The sequence below is a fragment of the Pyxicephalus adspersus genome, chromosome 2, assembly GCF_032062135.1.
Source record: "Pyxicephalus adspersus chromosome 2, UCB_Pads_2.0, whole genome shotgun sequence".
Lineage (NCBI taxonomy): Eukaryota > Metazoa > Chordata > Amphibia > Anura > Pyxicephalidae > Pyxicephalus > Pyxicephalus adspersus.
Window position 1 is genome coordinate 92,247,200 of NC_092859.1, and position 24,121 is coordinate 92,271,320.

Here is a 24,121-nt window from a genome sequence, read left to right on the forward strand (position 1 = left end):
TCCTTTGTCAATAGTACTACCTCCTAGTGAGTTGTTTTCTCAGTTTTGGTCTCCTTCAAATATTTTGTACAATGTACAGAATACTTACCTCCAAGCATTTTTTTTAATGTCCATATTGTATATCTATACAATATTTGCGAGATCACCCTGATTCACTGATAAAACTATCCTCCCCAGCTGTGGAGAGCTTTAATAAATCAGGGACAAGGAGTGCCCTCTTTTTCTTTGTAATGATTTTAGCGAATAATTGGGAGGAGAGTTCTCTATATGGACAATTTATATATTGATCATATTCCAATATATTCCAGATGTGGTCTGACCAATGCTTTGTACAGGGGAAGGATTATGTCTCAATCTATGTGGTCTGTTCCTCTTTTATTACAAGAAAGTTGGCCCGGAGCTTTCTTAGGCGAAGGGCTGCATGACAGGGTAGGAAGGGAAGGCAGGAAATGCAGTGGTTAGTGTAATTTAAAAAAAAAAAAAAAAAGGGCGGGAAATTAAAAAAAAAAAAAGTGAGAATTTATGCGGGAAAATTGGATGGTTGGGATTGGGGGATTATTGGTGCAGGGAGGAGAGTTGGAGAAGGGTTTAAAAGGGGGCACGAAGGGAGGGGAGAAGCAATAAATTTTGGAGCGAGCAACTCCCACCCTGCCTCCCTCTGGTTTCAGAACGCTTGGGGTTTTTTGTCATAGCAGCGGGGCGGGTTTTACTAGGTCCATGAAGGGGTTAAGGTGCGGGAAAAAAGGGAAAAAAGGGGGTAGAGTCTATCAGGGGATGGGATTTGATTCAGTAGTGGTGGTCCTGCACGACACTTGGTTGTTGTGGGGGCTAGTGTTAAAAGGGGTTATCTGCGAATTGTCCCTGAGGCGGTGGGATAGCGGCTGGGGGCCTGGTTAATGAGCGGAGGTACTTGGTAAAAAGGATTAGGAGGGGAGGAATTGTTTCATGGACCTAGAAAGATAACAATGGCAGGGTGAAATGAAGGCTGTCATTAAAATGGAGGTTTAATGTGTTTACATATGTTGCTGAAAATATATAAAGCTATGTTAATATATACAATCTTAATAAAATGAGCTGCTATGGCCAATTTAATCCAACAGGTGGTGTTGTGTATTTAATGGGGAAGATGGGTTAGGTTGGAGAGGTGCAGTTCACGGGTTCATCTGCCTTGCCCTAGTCAAGTACTTTGATAGCTTTAGATATTGCAGCTTGACATTGCATGCTATCATTGTCCATGATCCACCAAAACCCCCAGATCCTTTTTGATTTTTGACTCCCCAATATGTATTCCCTCTAGACAGTATGAAGCATGCATGATGTTAGCCCCAAGTGCATAACTTTACACTTATCAATAATAAATGTCATATGTCACTTCATATTATAGACATCCTGTATGGACTTAATTCCATTACATAGTTAGGTGTCACTTGCTCCACACAGACATCCCAATCCCAAATCCCTTTTAATCCCAAATTCTATATCGTTTATAAAGAAGTTAAACAGTTAAGGTCTCAAACTGAACCCTGGGGTACACTGCTAATAACACTGAACCCTGGGGTAGAACGCTAATAACTTTAGACCATCCAGAGAATTAATCATTAATTACAACTCTCTGGATGCAGTATTTAGGCCAGTTCACCATCCATTTACAGATTGAATTTTCTAAACCTATAGACCCTAACTCGCACATTACTGTCTGTTGGAAAACCGTTATGTGATAGATTGCTTGCTCCAAGTCAAGTACATTTCCTTAGGTTAATTTTTACAAATAAAATCCAATATGTGTGATCAAATTGAGAAAGGATAAAAATTCTGGTTCAATAAATTTCAGTATACGTACTGTATATTTGTATACTTGTTTTAACAGCAGCTGTGGAGATGCAAGCATGTGATGATTGACACCTCTCTTTCTCAGTTGCTCTAGCAATGGAAAATTTCAAGGGCACTTTGAACATCCTACATCGTTAGCATCATTTTGTACCTGTTATCTACTACAGTAAGCATTGGGCATCATCCTGGACCTATCCTAAAATTACCAGGAGGCACACTTCTCTAGGAGTCATTGAACCAGAAAATGAAAAGAGCAGCAGATGAAGAAAAAGGAAGAAAAGTTAAAAGAGAGAGACAGAGGTGGATAAGGTATATATTAAAAGCAAACAGAGCCAGAAGAGGGAAAACATTTTTTAAAGATATAAAAAAGTTGAGCTTTACATTATATTTGTCAAAGCTTGTTGAAAAGTCTTGAAAGTTTCTGACTGTATTCTATACAACTTGATTTTTATATAATTCTATTTGTGAGTGATACATTCCTTGGTAAAACTACTTAAAACATTGCAATGCTTTATAAATACACAAATAGCTCACATCCCTTAAAGGAACACCACTTGAAATCACTGACTCATACAGCCAATAAACTGGAATACATTTATTAATATACAAAATTTTTTTTACACAAGAGAGTCTGTGGGTGAAACAGAACATGCACGTTTTGTGTTACCGGTAGCATGTGTTACTTTTCTGGAGGTCATTGATCAAGGACTAAGGCACAATTCTCATGCTCTCTTGTGTCAATTATAAAGCACAATGGAGTCACAATATGAAGACTAATTCTTCCTTCATGAATGTACACAAGCTACTAAGACAATTTGAGACATGTTTTTTTCTTTTGTGATATAAATTGACACAACACAGAATTATGTCACAGTGATTTTCCCTTGATAAACGACCATCACAGCCATCTTTCCAAGTCTTTTATTATTGTAAAATTCTGTGCCATTGTGCTTTATTGTTTCATTTGTATAAATTCTTTGTAAATCTTCAGGTCCGATGGACACACAGTAAGATGTTGTGCTGTAGAGGTGGATGGGTTGCAGAATGTACAGAAAGTAAAGGAAAGACTAGGAGTGTTTGTACACAGCTGCCAAACTTGTGCTTTGTTCCTAGCATTGCTAAAAGGAGGAATGGCAAATTATAACATAGGGGCACAAGTTCAAGAAGTCTGCAGTAAGTACAATAGTTTACTATGTGGTTTTCACAGCAAAATATACGCATTTCAGTATTTAGATGTCTTTTAAATTCCATGCACTCCATAAGCTATATCTTTTTCATTTCTTTTTGTTTCTTACCCAGTACAACATACCTCTACTTTATATCTCTGTAACATCTAGAAGCATAAAGCATCTAATCTTTCTGTATATTTACAAATTGAACAAAATATCTACATACAAAAGCTTACTTAAAATTAAACTTGATGCAAGTTATGAAAAAGCAATTTATTGGCAAATGAAACTGAGCATTGCTTCAACCATAGGCTGTTATATATTTTCATATGAAGCTAAACCACAGTATTGGAATAGTTGAAAAAGTAACGGTTTTGTGGCGGATGCCTAAAATCCGCCTCTACTAATCCTTGTTAGCAGCTTTCGCTTTTGCCTTCTTTTTTCTTATCATTTATTTAGCTCTGTTGGAATCTTAATCATGTTTGCTACAAATGAAAAGTTTTTTAGAACATCCTTTAAGGAACATATGGATGTGTTCTCCAATAATGGAGGGAATTCAGTTTATGCTGTGCTTTCAGAGTGTGGTTAGTGTTTGTGCTATGCACTCATTGCCATCCTTTGAGATAAGTAGTAAACAGTGGATCTGAAGCAGCAATTTACAATACAGAAGATTACTCTCCATTTTACTATAGCATTTATAGCATCATATTTTTTAAAATTATTTTACACAATTTACATTTTTGGCAATCAAAATACTGTAGTTCACTAGTTTGAATTTGCTCGTTTATCCAGCCAAGCAGTGCATCATGGAATGCATATCAAATAAAGGCACTGAACAATATGCTTGCAGGTTCATAATGTTGATTATGGTATTCCAATGTCCCCTCAGTGACTAAAAAAATACAAATCCCAGAATGCATTGCAAAGCATATCACTTGTTCATTCTAAATAACCTGATTGATACATGGTGTACAAAATACAATGTGTAATACTTTATACGTTAAAGGCGATATAATAATGGGCTCAGAGAGTTTATATTTGGGTTGGAGTAAGCATCAGCAAATGTCATACTTAAATTATTTAGCCATATATATATATGTTCTAGTCTTTTATAAAGACATGGTATATATTATACAATAAATTCACCAATTTCACCAGCAATGTCTAAATAGATATTGCAGTTTTACACACTGTAACACTACTATAATACTGACAAAGGAAACATACTCTATACCCGGGTGTCAGACCAAGGACTGCATAACAAAAGACCATACCATGGCTTACATATACTAGTTGGTAAGTGAAATGTGTACCATTTCATGCATTTACAATTTTCAAAAAGGAAAGAGGACTTCAGGCCTCTTTAATCTTGCTACATTGTAGATTCTGTGTCAGTTCCTGCACACTGTAAAAAACAATTAGGTTTTAAACAAGAAGATGACATTGTACTGCCACACTGACATTCAGTACCACTTACAAGAGCTTGTGTTTAGATTGTATTGTTCAATGTATGAATATGCCTCTACATAGTGTTTCCATATAATCACTGAATGATAGCTGAGTGCACTGAATGGAACATGTCAGTCTGCAAAAGGGAATGTGACCACGTAGCATTGTCTACACAAAGGAGTTCATGGCATTCACCGGAGATGGAGCTTCTGAACTTTCATTGCCTTCTACAGGCTCTTTCTCTTTTTTACCACTGTATTGTCCAATAAAGGAGCCATCTTCATTAAACTGGCCATTCACTCCTTCCCCATAGTCAACTAAACTGTCATCACTGTCTTCTTTTTTCACAGTTCTGTCTGAGGGAGTTCGGCTTCCTTTTTTAAGAGGTTTGTGGTCTTCAGCATCGCTGATAGAGAAAGATAACATAACTAGTGAGAAAGCAAGAAAAAACTAAACACCAAAATAATAAAGCGTGCATGCTTAATAATATAGGCAAATAGCACAAACGTGCTGTAGCTTGTTAAACACAATACATTTAGTAAATAAATAATAATAAAAAATAATAAATAAATACATTAAAAAAATACATTAAATACATTAAAAAAACAAATGATTCTCTAGTGACTACAACACATTTGTGATACTTACAATGTGTCAGTAAAAGTATAAACATTTAAACATAAAATCATAGTAGAAGAGGAGAAGGGGAAAGAACTATTTCCTAAAACTTAGATCTACTGATTATGAATCTCACTGACACTGAAACTTAAATATAGGATTTCCAGAGAATAATAAACTTTGACATATGCTAAAATAAATAATTGTCACTCTAGACAAGGAAAGTCAAAGGATAAATGTCAAGTGTGTACACATTTTGCAAACATACAGTCCTACCTTTCAATTAATCTATATATCCAATAGCAAAAAAAAAGAAAATAAATACACATCACCTACGGTAAAAATCAATGTTTGGGAATTAAATTAGCATGTTAGACTGCATATTAGCCTTATATCATGATACTACATGAGATTACTACAGTGTTGTGGTAAGGGATACTAGGCCTGAATTACTACATATTATATATACACAATATATAAATGAATTGAAGATACAATATATTTGGTAACATAATCCTTACGTGCAGAACAAATGTCAGCTGTGTGAAAGGGAAAGAGGAAGATACAATATAGGAACAGCAGCAAAAAAAGTAGGAATACAATATGTGACTAGCAATACAAGTAACTGGACATGCACAAATAATCCAAGTGCTCATCAAATGTTTTATAAAACTGACTGGTACACAGTACAGTTGGGCTTATCCTGTTTCTATTCTCCAATTAGCAATTGCAATAGCCAACAATACAAATCTATCGGACAGGGTCTGAATTTAAAATTAAATAAAAACCTGACTGATTGTTGGAGACCTCTAAAATTGGTTGCCCTTGTTTCAGAAACAACCAAAAATGTAAAATTCTAAATTAGATATATACCTGTATTCACCAAATGTTCCATCGTCCTCTTTCATAGGCTGGATTTCAGGATCTGCATGTGCATCTTCTTTTTCTTTAACTTTAACACAAAAGCACAGTAAGACTGAAATACTGGATAAATATCCTCAATGTTTCATTTAATGTTTTGTTTCCAATCCTAAAGGATAACTACCTAAAGACTTATGTCACACTAAGACTCAACTCACCTTTTATGGTCTCATTTCCTTACTGCATAAACTAGCAATGTGTGCCTCCACTATTGCTCCTTTACATTTCAGCTACCAAAGGACTGATTTCCTGAATTTTGGTAATTCTACAGAACCTTCAATGACATATGGCCACAACATTTTTTTGTCAAAAAGCACATGAGGACACAATGGTCCTAATTTATTACAGGTCTCCAAGACAGGAGAAGATAGACTATTATTATAGAACCTGGGTTATTCAACAAACTAGGAATGGATCTGGTTCAGGATTGAAAATATTTGCCAACTAATTGCCAACTTCTATCTTCTCCAATCTTGGAAAACCTTAATAATTCAGGCCCAGTGTGAAATCTTCCTTTTTTCTGATTGAGTGGTATGGCTCCCAACAGGCCTTGATCTGCACCTGTTTGTGTGCATTGACTTTGAAAGTGGTTAAATATATGGCTTTGACCAAAGGTTAATTAGAGACACCACTATGTTGCCTTGAGGAAGGGACCCTGCGCAGCCTTTAAACGTTGGCATTATGACAAGTTGTGTGTGGGACAAGAATTTAGTGTTAAAACTGGAGATACATTCTAATTTCAGTAAAATAAAGAGATAAAGGTTTGCCTGCGCACATTATGCCTGCAGAGTTTGAGAGCCATGTATGTCAGTACAGTAGGGCGATGTGGCCCTGTCTTCGCTGTACCGACCCCATCTGATTGCTCACTCATCACAGAGACTGGCAAGAACTTTTGACTCCTTTCTGATTCTGTTGGCCCCCATTTGAAAATCTTCTCCAGTCTCTGTAATGATGTCAGAAGGGCTAAGAAGAAGGTGTACTAGATTAAGGTACCTGAAACCAATTACGAATAGACACTACACAGGGGGAGGTGAAGAAGGTCTAAAGATAGTTTTCAAGTGCTCATTAGAGTTCAGTCTTAAAAAAAGAACTGTTGAACATAAGCCTTACCTGGGTACTTTCCTCCTTTGTTTCTCCGAATGAAACAAACAATCAATAAAACTAATATCAGAAGGGCCACTGCACACATGAGGCCAATAAACCATCCCTGCGTTGCAATGTCAACTTGTCGGCTCGCCATGGCTGCAGAAAAGGGTAGTGACATACATAATTAAGAGCTATTTTGTGCAACCAAAATTAGCACAAACTGCAGCAACCAAAGATTCTTATACAAAAGAATGTATAATGGGCCCTGAACATCGCTATATAACTCAACCACAAACATTCTTCTTTGAAGTTGTCATTGTCATTCTCAAATACACAAGAAAAGCACAGTATTTACTGGTACATCATTGGTTCTAAGCCTACTGAATTTGAAAAGGAAAGGACAAATTATTTTTTTTACACTCCAAGTGATTAAACTAATAAGATACATTTACAAACCACAAAATACTCTAAGTAGAGGATATTACAGACCAGTTACTGTATAATTTCTGCATGGACAAGTAGGTCATTTGCTGCCTGGCTTAAATGATCAAATTAGGTGAATAAGGTTTTAAGGCAGTTTCTGCAATTATACATATAGTAAATACTGCATATGATAGCAAACCCTGCCGACAAATATGGGATAAAGCAGGGTTTCCAGAAATAGTGAGTGTAAGTACATCAGATTTTAGTATCATTAGTAATTGTGGACGTTTCAGAGGTACATATATTTCAAATAAAACACATATCAGTTTGTATTGAAATGATTTTGCCAACACAGAACATTCCTTTCAGTAGACCTAGACAGGTATCACATCAGACTACATATTTGTTTAAATAATTAGTATCTCTTTCTCATAATGTTTTAAAGTTTTACATTTTCATATGACATGTTCAAACAGAATAATATTTAGATGATTTTGTATGAAATAAAATGATTCTACTATGTATGATCTAGTAACGCATCAATAGTGTAAGCTACGCATATCAATGGTAATTTGCTGTATATAGATCAATACCTATTTCTCTTTTCAGCAGTAGATAGCTGAGTAAGTTATATACAACCTAAGTATACCTTAATGTGTGTTTGTGCATCTTAGGAAAATCATTTAAATGCTTAACACATCAATCAAAGCAATAACAAAGCAAGCATTGTTATCAGAAAAAGATCTGTGGAACTGGAATTTTCTGGCCATGTTTCATTATAACAACAAATATTCTGCATGTCCAATCAACCATTAGAAAATATTCCTATGATAGAACAATGTACACGTGTGCCACCACTTGCTGTATTTATGGCAACTGGAAACAGCACTTCACTCCAAACAAACTGGCTCCAGTTTTTTATATTTCTTTGTGAGCAGTGAATTTTCATGACACAGAAAGCTATTACTAATAATAAACAAACTTGTATATGAAACTCAACAATCACAATGAAGCAACCACTCATAATAGGTAATAGTTTATAGTTATCGTGATGTACTAGATAAGACTTTGATTTGATGCACACTTTTAACTAAAAGACAAACAGTGACTTAAGTAGCAGATCCACAAAAAGGACAAAGTTTCAAAATATTGGTTCTACTCGCAATTTGATGACCATATGGAACATTGAGCTGCTCCATCTATTATTATTATGAAGTATTTGGCTCTTACTACTTAGTATTACTATGCATAAACAATGATCAGCCTTATGTCTAAGCATGCAATCACTTGACACAAAAAAGTATATTTGGTGCTACCTCTGCTTTAAACACACACAAAAAGACACACATACAACGCAGAATGTATATGTCAGCAGAAAAAGAACGCCAATTATTTATCTCTGATTTTCAAATTATACATTTCTATGACTCAAATGTGTTGGAAAAAAAATTTTCATGGGAATGTGCCAATCCATAGTGTTCTGCCTGATTGGCTGCTGACATTTCACTCTTGCTCCTTGTAAAATATTTAAAATAATAGTACGTATCATATCTTGGAAGCATGCAGGAGTACAGAGAAGCTTATTTGAGGCACAGGAGTCACTGCAGAAATGCCTCACCTGGACCTGTCTGAAATGTTTCTTCTGCATACAATGTATTGTGATCAGAATAAACTTGCACTTTATATGATGTTCCAGGTGATAAATCTTTTATTACCAAAGCACTCCGAGTACTATTTACAGATTCCACTTTCCAATCTTCTTTGCCTAGAAGAATTTTAGGACAACACAGGAAACACTCATTGAACCGTCCAAATGCAAGTCTAGGAGCTTCGGACTATACTAGAGTAACATGCAAACCAAATACTGAACAGGGTTCTAGAAAGCATGCAATGTTTAGCTAGATTACAAATGTCTCTGCAAAACTGCAATTTCTGAAAAAACAAACACTTGCACTTAAAAATAAAAGACACCTGCTTTTATTAGGAAAAAAGACTTGAAAGGGGGCGATGCCAATTTAGGCCTCGAGGTCCAGCTTTTTAGAAATGCTTTTAGAAAGGGAATGGTGGACTGTACCTTTAAATCATTATCCTAACACATTTTACCTAGTGTGAGGCTGCAAGGCTACAACAATAAGTAATATATATTTCATACTATAATTACACAACTTAATTTGTACAAAGTGCAGAGACGTGTGTGGTCACAAAATTAGACTATAGAAAGTGGTCTCTGGGGGCTATTCAAGGACATCCAGATTTATTTAGAGAGTATATAGCTCATTAGTGTGCTTTTAAACTCATAGCAAGTAATAATTTACTGCATTAAGAGCTGCCCTATGTTGGACTTTGCTAGCAGTCAGTAAGGCTGGCTACTATTATCACTACATGAAGACTGTACTACGTCTTCACATATAAAGAGGAATAATTATAAACATTTTGGTTTCTGAATAACAAAAACAAAAAAAAAATTAAATAATTTAGATATCCCTTATCAATTAAAGTATTGTGATTGACTGCAAATCTATAATGGCTTCTTAGTGATCAATCCCAATTCTATTTAAGGTAACAAAAACTCTACATCATCACACAGCAGGGTTACTGAATCTGTCTGTGCAATGTGCATACTTATTACATTTTTTTTTGCCTGGCCATCCCAAAAAATAGAAAAGGTTCAGTGAGCCGAATAAAAATAATGTTTAGAAAATAATGATAAATAATTGTCCATTGCAGCAAATTACAGGTGCTTTTGTAATCCAACAACGCAGTGAATAATGATGACTGCTGTCAGAATTCTGGGAAAAATAAACAAGCACCCAACTGTGATGTCTCTCTATCTGTTAATGAAAACAAATTGTTCTGATCCACAAAGTAAGCATGGCTCAATCTGTAACTTCTCATGTGCAGTCAGTAATATATAGAAAAGAAAATACTGTATATATAATTTTTTAGAGAACTGATGCAAAAAAGACAATTAATAAGATAACTCCCTGACAACTCAGCAATAAATATTAGAACAAAAGAGTGACAAGGGGAAAAAAACATCCACCATGGAGGTGTAACTAGACGTAACCTGAAATAATGGGAAAATACTATACTAAAAAAAGTGTTTGTAAAGATAGCAGCAGTAAAAAAAAATTTAAGGAAAACACAAACTTAAATTTCACTGCATGATTATTATTTTGTATATCTGTCACAGCATCTATTTTGTATTTTTTAGTGTTTTTCTTAAAATATCCTATTTTATAGTTTGTCCTTTTTCAGCCATGCCAATTTTTTTATCAAAGCATTCTAGGCAAGCTACGTATTGTCCTACAGTCTTGTTTTCCAGGTTGTTGATTTTGTTAGTGGGGGTGCCACTGTCATAGCTTCCACAATTTCTCAGGAAATGTGGTTGTATTTATTCAGAATGGAGTAAAAAAGCTTGCATAAAGGTAAACATAATTGTTAGGAGTTGTAGAGCTTATAAATAAAGAGCAATGATCCATATGTGAATAAGTCACTAATAATGTCTAACTCATCATGGAATGATGAGTTGTTCTTTAACAGATATACACATAAATATAAGCACTAGCCTTAAAGTAAATCTGTCAAATGTGAGGTAAGATCACAGTCTTGTAGAGACTGTAGATAGCAGCATTTCAACCTGATAGACCCTGCATGGAGTGGATTTCCCAGCCTGGATGATGAAGGATAATATTCAATATAGCAGCATGCAGGATATATGTAACACACTGTTAGCTTAGCTGAATAAAGTTACAGTATCTGACTGTTCAAACACTTTTTGTAGATGACAGATTATCTTTAATGCCTACTGTTTTACTAAGGTATACCTAAATACATGCAACTTTGTATGAAAACTGGACCTTACTCAGTTCTACATATTTAACAAAGAGCTTCACTTCCGGATTCTCAACATTCCACAAAATAGTAGCTGATGTTTCCGCTGCAGTAATATTCTTGATCCTGACTGGCAGAGCTAAGCATCAAGTGAGAAAAAAAATTAAACACAGTAGTTTCTAGACTGGACTCATGCACAGCTACTTAGTGCTCAATTTCTGGAGATAAGCCATATTCAAATGTTTTAAAACAAAATACCTCTATACTTTCCAAAAAATCCAGAGTTTAAACTGTTCATTATTCATTTGTCAAAACAAATGTAATTTGTTTTATGACTTTATGAGATCAGAACCAGATTTATTTGGTGAAATGTTTGCTGTTATTTCCAAAAAATGAGCGTTGTATCTACCAAGGACTACATGCAAATGGCATGCCAGATTTAAGTGAATAATTGTCTAACATGGCTGGAAGCAGGGGATTCGCTCCAGGGGCATAACATTCAATTTTTGTTTATTTCAGGTAAAAAAGATGAGGGATAAATTAAGATTATACTGTTTATTATGTTTTTTATGCAAAGTCTACTTGGAAAGTACTTAAGATGTAATAAACTTTTCTACAGAAATTGTTAAACCAACACAGATTTCATCAACTTTCGTCTGTTGTATATAAATGTCTGCTTTTGATTGGTACAAACAATAAATCATGTTAGTAAACACATCTCGAATGTTTCTTTATCTTGGACAACTCCAGCACAGCTTGATTTGGTGATATTATAGAATACCACTAAATGGGACATAGACATTCAAGTTCACATATTTGGGTGTTTTTCCCTTTCCAACATTGGGTCACATGACAATTTCAAAGGCACGCTTCCTTTTGAATAATTTTAGCTTTAGTGGACTGTTAAACTCCTGTTTATAATTCAGGAACCAGAAGCAGGAGAATCAAAGGTGCTCATCTTGATGTATTAATGTTGATTTTAGCAAATGAAGGCTCATTTTAAAGGCTGCCACGAGCCACTAATTTGTTCTGACATGTTTTGGCCACAATGTATTTGTTTTAATTGTCCCATATCTAGACCAACATATCTGTCAGAATAGGCCATATTACATTTTAGATTATTACGTCACATAAACTATGGCTCTTGTATTACTGCCATGGAGGGAAGGTACGATTGTGCTCAAAAACCTCTGGGAACCAACTTATGCTAGAAGGGACCATAGGTATAAAAAAGGCTAATTCAGCCGATCACTATTTCCTTTATAGAGGGTCAGCCAATAGTGTCTGGTGCAGTCTGCAGGCATGAATATATATTAGGATCCTTGCCAAAAATTATTTGAATCTGCGGGGAATATCATGTCTACAGATACCTTTATACTTAATACTTTTCTATTATTCTATTTTATGTCATTGTAATACATGTACAGGTAATACATGTACATTAAAATATATTTTTTCTAATACTTATTCGTTATAATATTTCTCAAAATATCCATGTAATAAAAGACAGATACATCAAAAAATGATATTGTCAGGTATTAATAAGATTATTAAGATTTCCACAGACTTGCAGCTCTTGGGGACTTCAGTGATGCAATGCCTTACTCTGTCCCCACCCACCTTGGACTTGTAAGTGTTTTATTCCATGTCAATGTGTCAATACAAGCCTTGTTGTATTCTTCATAGAGGAATATAACAGTTTATAAAAGCTACAGGTATAATGGAAATCCCTCTTAACTGCTGCAGTATGCATGCAGAACTGGAAAACCCCACCACGAATGTAGGCCTTGTTTAGAGAAGGAATTATGGTAAAGGATCAACCCTGTCCCTTTGCTGTATATTTACTTTGATGGTAAAACTGTGATTCTTTTTATAAACCTAAGGAGTTATGTTCATAAGCAATAAATACCATATTTCAGAATCTTAATATCAGACTAGTCATAATGTTTATGGCTGACATCAACTGCTCCTTCGTTAGTGACTGCACATTTGTGCTAAGCCACCAAAACTTTTTTTTACTAAAAAATTCTTGCTTACATATCATCTATCAGTAAGGAAAAATGAGAGTACATTTTGAAAAATATTTTTTTCAGGTACCAAAACCCTGTGGAACCTTGTCTACTATAAACACAGTACAATAATGAAAGATACATTGCAAAAAAGCAAGGTTGTATACTATTGATCCCAGCTTAAAAAACATTATTGTTTATACAATACATTCTCAGATCTCCTAGTTCACAGTGTGAGGAACAATAAAATATTTTCCATTATTGGTGCATGGCTTTTTTTATCAGGGACACATGGGGGGGCATATATGGTCTTCATTGCATGTCAGCACCTAAATCCCTGAACATGAGCACCACAGATGGAGCTTTTTGTAGAGTGACAACCCCTTTAATGCAGAACAAAACATTGATGGTCAAAGTTTTACCAGATGCATGGGGGATTCAAAACACAGTTGGAACCCTCTTAGATGTAGATAAACTTTTTAGTCTATATGTGAGAAATTTGGTTTTGAATTTTTAATAATGGTAATTACATTTTGTCAGTTACAACAATCTGGTTGAAAGAACAATCCAAGAGGTCATGTTGATCCTTTATACATAATTCCCTTGTCTAAAATATGAAGAATTTACTGCATGCAACAGGAGAATATCTACTAAAAATAAACACACAGCTAGAGCCTATAATAAGCAGAAATAATGACAAAGACAATACCCGGGTAGTATGTTGGATGCACTGTGTGAATGACGGCAGAAGTGGCAAAAACGTGTTCTGCCATTTTCCATGAGCAGGATAGAAAGTGAGAGAGAGAGTAAGAGAGACGTTTTTATAACCTGTTCTTAATACAATACATGCTTACCTGTTAAAAAATAAATGCATGCAATTGCTGCATGTTATTAGTTCATGCATACTGAATCAACTGTTGACCTAAAAGCACTACTAGCAGTAAAAACAAACAGGACCTCACATACTAAAAGAAACACTTGCAGCAAGGGTGCATAATTAATACTGTACTGAAAAGAATTTGTTTCCCATACAGCAAAAAGCAGGAATTGGTGCAAAAGCGTAGCATATTAGGCCGACTGTAATTTATGTTTTGTTTGTAAGCCAAGTGTTTTGTTATGAACAAGTATGTTTCATTGTTTCAAACTATTTTATACCAAACAAGTCCTGTTGACATACAACTTGAAAACACCATACTCCATAAATTCTTCAAATGAAAATAAAATGAAAATAAAATAAGATCAGTGTTACTAGAATTATTAAAACAAGCTAGCGACATGTCATCATGTCATCATCTATGGAAAATAGAGAGCTTCCCTAAAGATACCAAATAGTCTGATTGCCACATCTTTAAATATGATAAATACCAAAAAGCCAAATGGTGGCTAACCTTCACCTGCAGTGAGGAAGAAAGTAAGGGACTTACATGTGTAATTAAAATTCACAAATAATATTCCATATTATTGAATAAAATGAAAGCCTTAATATATAACCAATGGTCACAAAAGCAAAATGACAGTAAAAATACCCAATATGTGGGTCTGCCTTAGAAAGAAAGAAATGTGTCCCCCCCCAACAAATTTGGTGATAATACTAAATTTGGGGGTGGGGGGGGGGGTTGTATTACCTGAAAAAATCAATAGGGGCTTAAAACTACAATTTCTCAACTATATCTTTAATTTACATAAATGTTTTGTGTACAGTAAGTTTTTTTTGTAAAGAGAATTCACTTGGGACATGTTTTCACACATCCTCCTGCCACTTTCTCCCCAGCAATTTTTTTGACATGTTCAAGTGCATTGCAATTACCAGGAAAAACTGAAATGTTTTTTTACACATATTTCAAAAATGTAGCAACAATACACTTCTCACTTTTGCTTCTTTGTGGTCTATGGATTTAGGAATTGTTTTGACATGGATTTCACTGACAGAAACCTCTATTTACTCCTTTTTTCATCATATTCTTAATTCAAATAACCCAGATTTGCGACAGGTCTACTTTAAGAGCTCTTCTGTAGCAGAAACAGAATATCAATATGGCACAAAACGAGAAATGCTATGACATTCTGATCACTGCTCACCATGACATTTTCAGAACGTTATGTTTTCTACAAGGAGCTCAGCAGATTTCTTTTTTAATAAATAGGAGAATAACGCTAGAAAATGTCTGCAGGAAAACAACAATTTGACACCTGTTTTGTCCTATTTATTATCAATATATATTGAATCAAACATGATTAAACAAAAAGCCAACTCAGGCTGTCTTAAATGTTCAAATAATTTTAGTATTTTCATTGCAAAAACAGATTGCTTCTGTTTTGCTAAAAAATAAAATCTCAGTTTTGACATAACATAAGTTTGCCTTAATTTGATGTTCAGTTGTGATGCCTAATATTCTCAAGCTTACTAATATATTATATTTTATATATATATATATATATATATATATATATATATATATATATTTATTTATTTATATAAAATGCAGCAGACTGCTGCTAATGCTAAGATCCAAGAAAGGCCTGTTTAAGAAAATTTTATTTTCTATACCTCTATTACTTTAATGAGCATGTTCTCTTACAAATGCAATGCCAAAGGCATTAACTATTTAATCTTACTAGTTAATCCTTGAGCTGTGTTTCTTTATGCAGCCCTCCCACTTTACAGGCTTTGATTTAAACATACGTCTATTTAACCACAGATGATTTGGCACCTGTGCTACACATTACTCTGCATAGAACATATACTTATGGCTACGAATCCTTTGTGTTTTCATCAGAAAATATATCTTTTTAAGGCAATCTAAACTAGGATTGAGCAGCTGATGCCATCTAGTGGGAGCCTTTAAATCACTGGAACTGTACACATTTTAGGTTATTCAGAAGGGCAAATATGCTGCTTTCCAAAGAACTACCGGTAGTAACCATCAGAGTTGCAGGTTGCTTTTTTGTGATGGGATCGTATGTCCAGAGCAGTTGTGGGAATAGATGATGGCACTATCTATGCTCCTTCAATGTTTAGCACAGCTCCTCTATTGTTAGAGAACACATATTAGTTTTGATTAAAAACAAAAAAAAAAAACAGATTGCAATGTGTTTGACTCCCACTACATCATTTTGTGTGTATATTTTCTTCCTAACTTCAAGGGATTATAAAAAGTGTTACACCAAGGATGAAGTACTTTCTGGTCCCCACCTTCACATTTTCTCCTTCAGCATCCAGTGCTAGGAACATATTATATTGACAGCACTACATATTACATTAGAACCTGACTGCCTCTTATTGTTGCCAAGGGATAATCAGATACTAATAATTATAGACAGATATAAAGGTATTATTGTTCTTAAACTTAGAAAAAACAATATTATTTTTTAACATAATACATAAACCTAGGAAAGGTTGTGGAGTTTTTTTCTTTACTATGTGAAAACTATCTGTATTGTTATTTAACATAACTGATGGCCAAACACCAAAAATATAGATATAGTTGTTCTCAGGCAAATGTCTTCTATATAGTAACATAAAAGTCATATGTCTAGTACAGAACAAAGCAAAGTGTGAAATGTGGGAAAAAAACTGAATATTGCAATCTATATTTCTGTAAAGTATTGGATTTTTCCAAAAATGTCAAGAGGGGAAATAAAATGGCAAAAAAATAAAAAAATATGTAAACATACATGTTCATTGTTTATGTTAAAAATGAGATATCATTCATTATTACAGACAAAATTCCTTTTTCACAAAAACATTCTGCTTATTACATGCTTAAAATTGATCTCTGGGCAAATGTAAAACTTCCTTTATCTCCCACCCTATACACTGAAATAACTATACATTTGATGCTAGAGTTCAGAAAAAAGTTTCTCTCTTTTTCAATTTACAAACACAAACAATTTTTGTCCACATCACAGCTTAAAGGAAGTAGAGACTTTTCTATTGATTGTCCAGCAGTGAGGTCCTCTAAGAAAGTCTGTAGTGACATTGTAGTCAGTGTGGGGGATGTGGAGGACCAGCCAGTGGGGCTGCATTTGCACTCCTTAATCAGTTGTTCCCCTCACCAGCAAACAGAGCTGTCAAGGTACGTAGCCAGTGGATTTAGATGGGGTTTGGAAGGGATAATAGGGAAATTATTATTTGCCCATAGAGGGGTGTATACCTAAATAAGCACAATTAAATAGATACATAAATCATATGACACTTAACACAGCTAATGCACATTAATATTGGGCGATACTAAACAGGAGCAGTGGGGAGCAATGATGAGCAGATGAAAAAAGTAAACAGGAATTTGCTGGCCTTGTAATGGGATAATTAAAGTTATTTTGGCAGCACACAGTGCTACTGTGAAATGGAGGAGAAAGAACATCCCCTTACAACATCACTCATGTGTTATTTACTGGAGTTGAAATATGGCTAGAAAGAAAATGAAAGTGACTGAATTTTACTTTTTATAAATCCTTCATACCTACCCAAGTGTAGAAGGCTGTATATAAAATGTTCACTGTATGGTAATGCAAAAGCGCCCAGCATACATGTGTATTACAATAGGAAGACTCTTTTGGGTCACTTCCTGAGGTTCTCAGTATCATACAGTTAGGTCCATAAATATTTGGACAGACACCTTTTTTCTAATTTTGGTTCTGTACATTACCACAATTAATTTTAAATGAAACAACTCAGGTGCAGTTGAACTGCAGACTTTCAGCCTTTATTCAGTGGGTTGAACAAAAAGATTGCATACAAATGTGAAGAACTAAAGCCTTTTTTTACAAAATCACTTCATTTCAGGGGCTCAAAGTAATTGGAAAATTAAAAAGCTGAAAATAAAAGGTTAATTTCTAATACTTGGCTGAAAACCCTTGCTGGCAATGACAGCCTGTAGTCTTGAACTCATGGACATCTCCAGATGCTGGGTTTCCTCCTTTTTAATGCTCTGCCAGGCATTTACTGAAGTGGCTTTCAGTTTCTGTTTGTTTGTGGGCCTTTCTGTCCGAAGTTTAGTCTTCAACAAGTGAAATTCATGCTCAATTGGGTTCAGATCAGGTGACTGACTTGGCCATTCAAGAATATTCCACTTCTTTGCTTTAATAAACTCGTGGCTTGCTTTGGCTGTATGTTTTGGGTCATTGTCCATCTGTATTATGAAATGCCTCCCAATCAATATGACTGCATTTAGCTGGATTTGAGCAGACAGTATGTCTCTGAACACCTCAGAATTCATTCAGCTGCTTCTGTCCTGTGTCACATCATGGATAAACACTAGTGTCCCAGTGCCACTGGCAGCCATGTACGGCCAAGCCATCACACTGCCTCCGCCATGTTTTACAGATGATGTGGTATGCTTTGGATCATGAGCTGTTCCACGCCTTCTCCATACTTTTTTCTTGCCATCACTCTGGTAAAGGTTGATCTTGGTTTCATCTGTCCAAAGAATGTTCTTCTAGAACTGTGCTGGCTTTTTTAGATGTTTTTTTTTAGCAAAGTCCAATCTAGCCTTTCTATTCTTGAGGCTTATGAATGTCTTGCACCTTGCAGTGCACCCTCTGTATTTACTTTCATGCAGTCTTCTCTTTATGGTAGACTTGGATATCGATATGCAGACTTCCTGGAGAGTGTTGTTCACTGGGTTGGCTGTTGTGAAGGGGTTTCTCTTCACCATGGAAATGATTCTCCAGGCCTTTTATCTGCTTAATTGATAATGACAAAAGAAAGGAATTGCCTATACCAGCCCATGAAATAGCCTTTGAGCCAATTGTCCAATTACTTTTGAGCCCCTGAAATGAGGTGAAATAAAAGGCTTTAGTAGCTCCTCACATTTTATGCAATCTTTTTGTTCAACCCACTGAATGAAAGCTGAAAGTCTGCATGAGTTGTTTCATTTAAAATTATGTGTGTTATTGTACAGAACCAAAATTAGAAAAATGTGGTCTCTGCCCAAATATTTATGGACCTAACTGTATATAATGACTGTGTTCCATATTATTATCTGTTATCAGCTATAACATGGTAGTGCTAAAACTTTTAGAAGCATAATCATTGTTGGGGTGATTTACCAGAGTTTGTTTTGTAGGCCTGTTTACTTCTTCCATTTTCTGCCTACAATTGTAGAAAACATAGCATTCATAGCACATTTTTCTTTATTGTGTGATACTAGCTCTTTGCTAATCACAAATATACTCTGACCAGTAAATGTTGGGAAAATACAGCAAGTGGTGTGCCTACCACCTATTGCCAGCCAAGCAGACCACTACGTAGATACGTAAAGTTGAAAGCACAAAAACTGTTATTGGTTGCCAATGCATAGGGAGTAACTGCATCACTTAAGGTAGTCCCCCCAAATTACCCCCATCTTGTATTCACTTGTCCTTGATCCTACAAGATTTGCTAACTAAATTACATGGTCACTATGTAATCAAAATATGATCTTTTAGGTCAAGAGATGCCCTTGTAATTGCCCAAAGGTTCAGTAACACTATAATCTTCCATGTGTTCATAGAGAATTATGAAAAATATATTACATCTATTTTAACACACAACATTATGTAAACTCCAGCATATTAGAGATTTAACCTACTGCTGAATTTTCACCTTTGGGATAAGAATAATAAAATGTAACTAAACATACAATACTTTTAACTAGGGTAAGAAAGACATACATATGCGGGTGGAAGAAAAGAACACCAAGCACTTGAATATTTCTCATGCATCAAGTCGACCTCAACTTAACAAACGCTTCAACTCATGCAAAACATCCATGAATCATTATAAATAATATTGTCTGCCAATTAAATAAAGTTTAATAACCTTTACGTGTAATGGTAGGTTCCATTGGCAACATTTAAAGTCAAACTTTTGCAAGCTGAGCAAAACATGCAATGCTTAATTTTACCTTCGCCTGCACCCAGAGCAGGTTGCAGAAATACAGCTTTAAATGGAAACAGAAGAATACATTTTGAAGAAACTTAGGTAAATACAAAACCCGAGATGAAAGATTTATCTTTTAAAATGTAAAAGAAATTCTAAGCATTAGTATTTTTTGGAATGTAATGTTATTTCATATTTTGTAACCTAACAATAAAATCAATAAATTAAAAAAGTGTAGTGTCTCCAAAGTTTACAAGTTCAGACTTAATTTACCTTTCATTGAAACATATACATAGCTGGCATATATATTAAAATGTACTTTTGCATGTAAAATAGATCCATGTCTGGGTACATACCCATCTTACCTTCATCCATAGCAGTTACTGCTTCTTGTGTACTTTGGATGCCAGGTCCCACAGCAGTGTGTGCATAAAAGTAAAACTTGTACCTCGTGTTCTGGTTTAAATTTTTAAGAATATAACTTGATTCATTTGCTGGGATTATAACTTCTACTGGTGGGCCAAGTTCATGTGTAGCATTTACTAGAATAAAATAAGAATGATTAATGACTGGCATCACTGCACTTAAAGCTCATTAAGTATTTAAATGGACCTAAAAACATAAAACACATTTAAATCTAGGTTACCTAATTCATGACCTGTTATATGAAAGTAGAGTTATTAGTGAAAATCTAAAAACCTTTAACAATTAAAAATAAATGTTTTATTGAAAACACTTCTAACGTTTCATATTGTTATTTATTTATTAATTTATTGAGCAAATGGCTAAAATTGTCTAGATTAGCATTTTTTAACCTTTTTAACATAGGAGAACCCTTAAAATAACTGACCTTAGAAGCACAAACTGCTCATTGCTCAAGGAACCCCTAGTAACCTCTGGAGGAACCCTACGGTGCCATGGAACCCAGGTTGAGAAACACTGGTCTAGATCAAGCTCTGAAGCCGGACATTAAGCAAATTATGGAACCACATTTATTGTCAATAGCCTTAGCCAAAACATTTCTGTTGATCCTCATCAGACCTATACAACAATGTCTTGTTCAAAGCAGGATGGTTGAGAGCTTTCAACTGCATTTAACCAGGCTGAGGTCTCATATCTGTTCTAAAATACAGAAACGTTTCCATATTGGATGATATCTCTAAATTCCCAGCCTCATACAGCATGGCAGGTTGAGTATATATATATATATATATATATATATATATAAAATTAAATAAATATATTAACTAAATCACCTGACCTATTTTCTGGGATACCTGGGATAGACTTTGGTATATTTGCAGTTGTAAAAAACATGTACTGTAAAAAGTTGCCTTTTAAAGTCAAATGCAGCGCTGTTCAGACAAATACCAACTCCCCCAGCCTATTAAAAAGAACAATTCCAATCTAGAAGAACTTTTGTGAACTTACTTGACTGATATTTAAGAGTATATTGTGTAAGAACTCCATTTGGATGGACTGGTGGACTCCATGTTAAAGTCAGAGAATCAGAAGTTCGATGATGAATTTGCAGAATTGCCATACTAGGAACTGTGGAAACAGATGTTTTTTTTAAATAATTAAATATGTACAAACATTAATGTAATATACATTATAGTTTCTATAATTATGTAATTTTGTAGAACACAAAAACCTAATATATTGAAACAGGTTTTTTTCTGAAGTTGCAATCCCTAATTTCCTGAGAATCATTAGCCAGTGAGATCTGCCATGAGCTGTGTAATAGCCTGCAAAATATATATTACAGCTTTAGTCTGTAATGTAAGATACAATGAAAACAGTAGACTGGTTTACATAGGGCATTGTAATAGGTGTATAAACAAAAAGTGAGTTCATCACTTAGCATTGTTTTTTCAGAAAGCTCAATAAAAATATTCATGTGTCCTTGGTTACAATGATGCACGACCTAATAAGACTGGCTGAAATACAGAGTCTAAAGGAATGTGATGTAAGTGTGGTCTCCCTGCTAGTTTTACTACTTTTATTGTCCTTAAGCATAGGATGGTATATTTAAGGTATAACTGTACTTAAACTGTACGTAAAGTACAGTAGGAAAAGTGCAGATACCAATTAACCCCCAATCTATATTTGGGAAATAAATATGTTGCCGCCCTTTTTCTCCAATGAAAACAATGCCAGACTTTACTTTCAACTCTGCCACAATTGTTTGTTCCAGCAGTGTCCTTGCTTGTTTGTTGTAAGCCAGGGGGACAGCTTTGCATACCTGATAGTGAGTGCCATTTACATTTGCTAACCCTTACTCATAACCTCATCAGATGCACAACTTCAAGACTTTTCTAGGGTTTCCTTGACTCTCTGGTACGCTCTTCCTTGCCCTAATCATATTACATCTGCTTTCCACACTTTTAGATGAGCCCTTAAAACCCATCTTTTCACACTTGCCTACCCTGAACAATGTTGGAGAGCATTGTACAATGCAAAGTAGCATGACTGACTCTCAAGTACACAAACCTTCATTTTCTGACATCTGCATCTGCAAATATACTACTATTGTAAGCAGAGCAAATTTTTCACCTTTTGTGGTTATTTTCATATTTAAAAGTAATCTTCATATTTATCAGCAATAGGGGTAGTAACTTGCGTATGCAGGTAAGCTGACCTTGAACTCGCTTGACCCAACCCCGACACCAACTTCTGGGAGCCCAGGAATTCTGTAAGTTCTTATTAAAATTAGACTTATTTGGATGGCTTCTTCTCTTAGCACCTTTCCCGTAAAAAAATGACCACCTGCTTGAGGGTATAGGAGTGGCTAATAATATATCTGGGGTTCAAAGCTAACCATAGAAAGGTATGCTGGTGAAACGAAACCCAGCTAAATTTTAATTGCATTATTTGTTTAATGAAGTATTAGTGGAGTGGTTGATTATCACTTTATGTTTGAATTAATTACCTCCTTCTGGTGTCTCAAAGTATTTGTCCTTGCTAGAAGGCCCTTCCCCTTTCCCATTAACAACTCTCACATTAAGAATGTAGTTGGTGTTTGGCAGTAATCCAGGAAGCATCCCATGAGTCCTGTTTCCAGCAAACGTCAGCATCCATTTTTCAATGTGCCTTCTATTTCTGTTAGTTTGGTTTATTGCTTTCCAGTAGTAGACCTGCAATATGCAAAGGGGTTGCAGGAATAACAGAAAAAAAATATTAATCCATCCACTGTGGGTTTTTCAAGCTGACTATGTAACACAAAATAAGTAAACATTACCTTTTGTGAAAACCAGGTAAAATTATCAGTATAGTCAAATATGTAGGTAGCTAAAAAAATGGCATAAATCACAGCCACACTTAGCAGAGCACCAGCTGCCAATTTGCAAACAATATTGATCTTTTAAAGTGATGGGATGTTTTAATGAGCAAATAAGTGGTGATGTGAAGAGGGGGTAAAGTAAAGTTATACTAAAACTTGCTGCGTTTTTTATTACAGCTGTCATATGTCTCTGGATCTACTAATTGATTTGGCATGCATTTTCACTGAAGGTTACCTCTGATTCCTTTTTGATCATTGTATATTGGGACCTCATGTCCAGTTTAACTGCAATTGAAATATAAAGCTATTGGCTAATACATTACAAGGACAATATGGCAAGACCACATCCTTTTTTTTTCTTTTTTTTTATAAAGACAGCGTTTCTAGTAATTGCATGTTTACCAACTTAAACTATTAGTATCAAACAAAAATGAAGTACCTACCCGGTATCCCTGCAGGTGACCCCTAACTGTTGTCAGAGGGACTGCATCCCATTGAACTTTTGCTAGAGTAGCATTAAGTACTTCTACTTCAACATTACCAGGAGCAACCATGGGAACTAAAAACATAAGAAAAAAATTTAATTTGTTGCCATTGTGATGTACTGTAGACTAAGTTAACTGTTTTTTTTAAAGTT

The 24,121-nt window shown here is 35.0% G+C and overlaps 1 protein-coding gene across 26 annotated transcripts in view; it reads right to left on the minus strand.

Moving 5' to 3' along the window:
- Positions 1–2,410: 2,410 nt before the first annotated feature.
- Positions 2,411–24,121, minus strand: part of NRCAM (neuronal cell adhesion molecule) — a 110,258-nt gene continuing 88,547 nt past the window's right edge. For 10 of the 26 annotated variants that reach the window (XM_072401482.1, XM_072401495.1, XM_072401491.1 and 7 more), the window contains 11 exons: positions 23,928–24,043; positions 23,134–23,338; positions 21,633–21,752; positions 20,558–20,743; positions 20,227–20,262; positions 14,049–14,105; positions 11,362–11,469; positions 9,115–9,261; positions 7,098–7,229; positions 5,940–6,018; positions 2,411–4,854 (listed from right to left, as the gene is read on the minus strand). In XM_072401482.1, coding sequence (XP_072257583.1) covers positions 4,617–4,854; positions 5,940–6,018; positions 7,098–7,229; positions 9,115–9,261; positions 11,362–11,469; positions 14,049–14,105; positions 20,227–20,262; positions 20,558–20,743; positions 21,633–21,752; positions 23,134–23,338; positions 23,928–24,043 — 1,424 coding nt within the window. In that variant the 3' untranslated portion in view covers positions 2,411–4,616. The remainder of the gene's footprint in view (positions 4,855–5,939; positions 6,019–7,097; positions 7,230–9,114; positions 9,262–11,361; positions 11,470–14,048; positions 14,106–20,226; positions 20,263–20,557; positions 20,744–21,632; positions 21,753–23,133; positions 23,339–23,927; positions 24,044–24,121) is intronic. The other 16 variants (XM_072401502.1, XM_072401501.1, XM_072401499.1 and 13 more) reach the window with 8 other exon arrangements.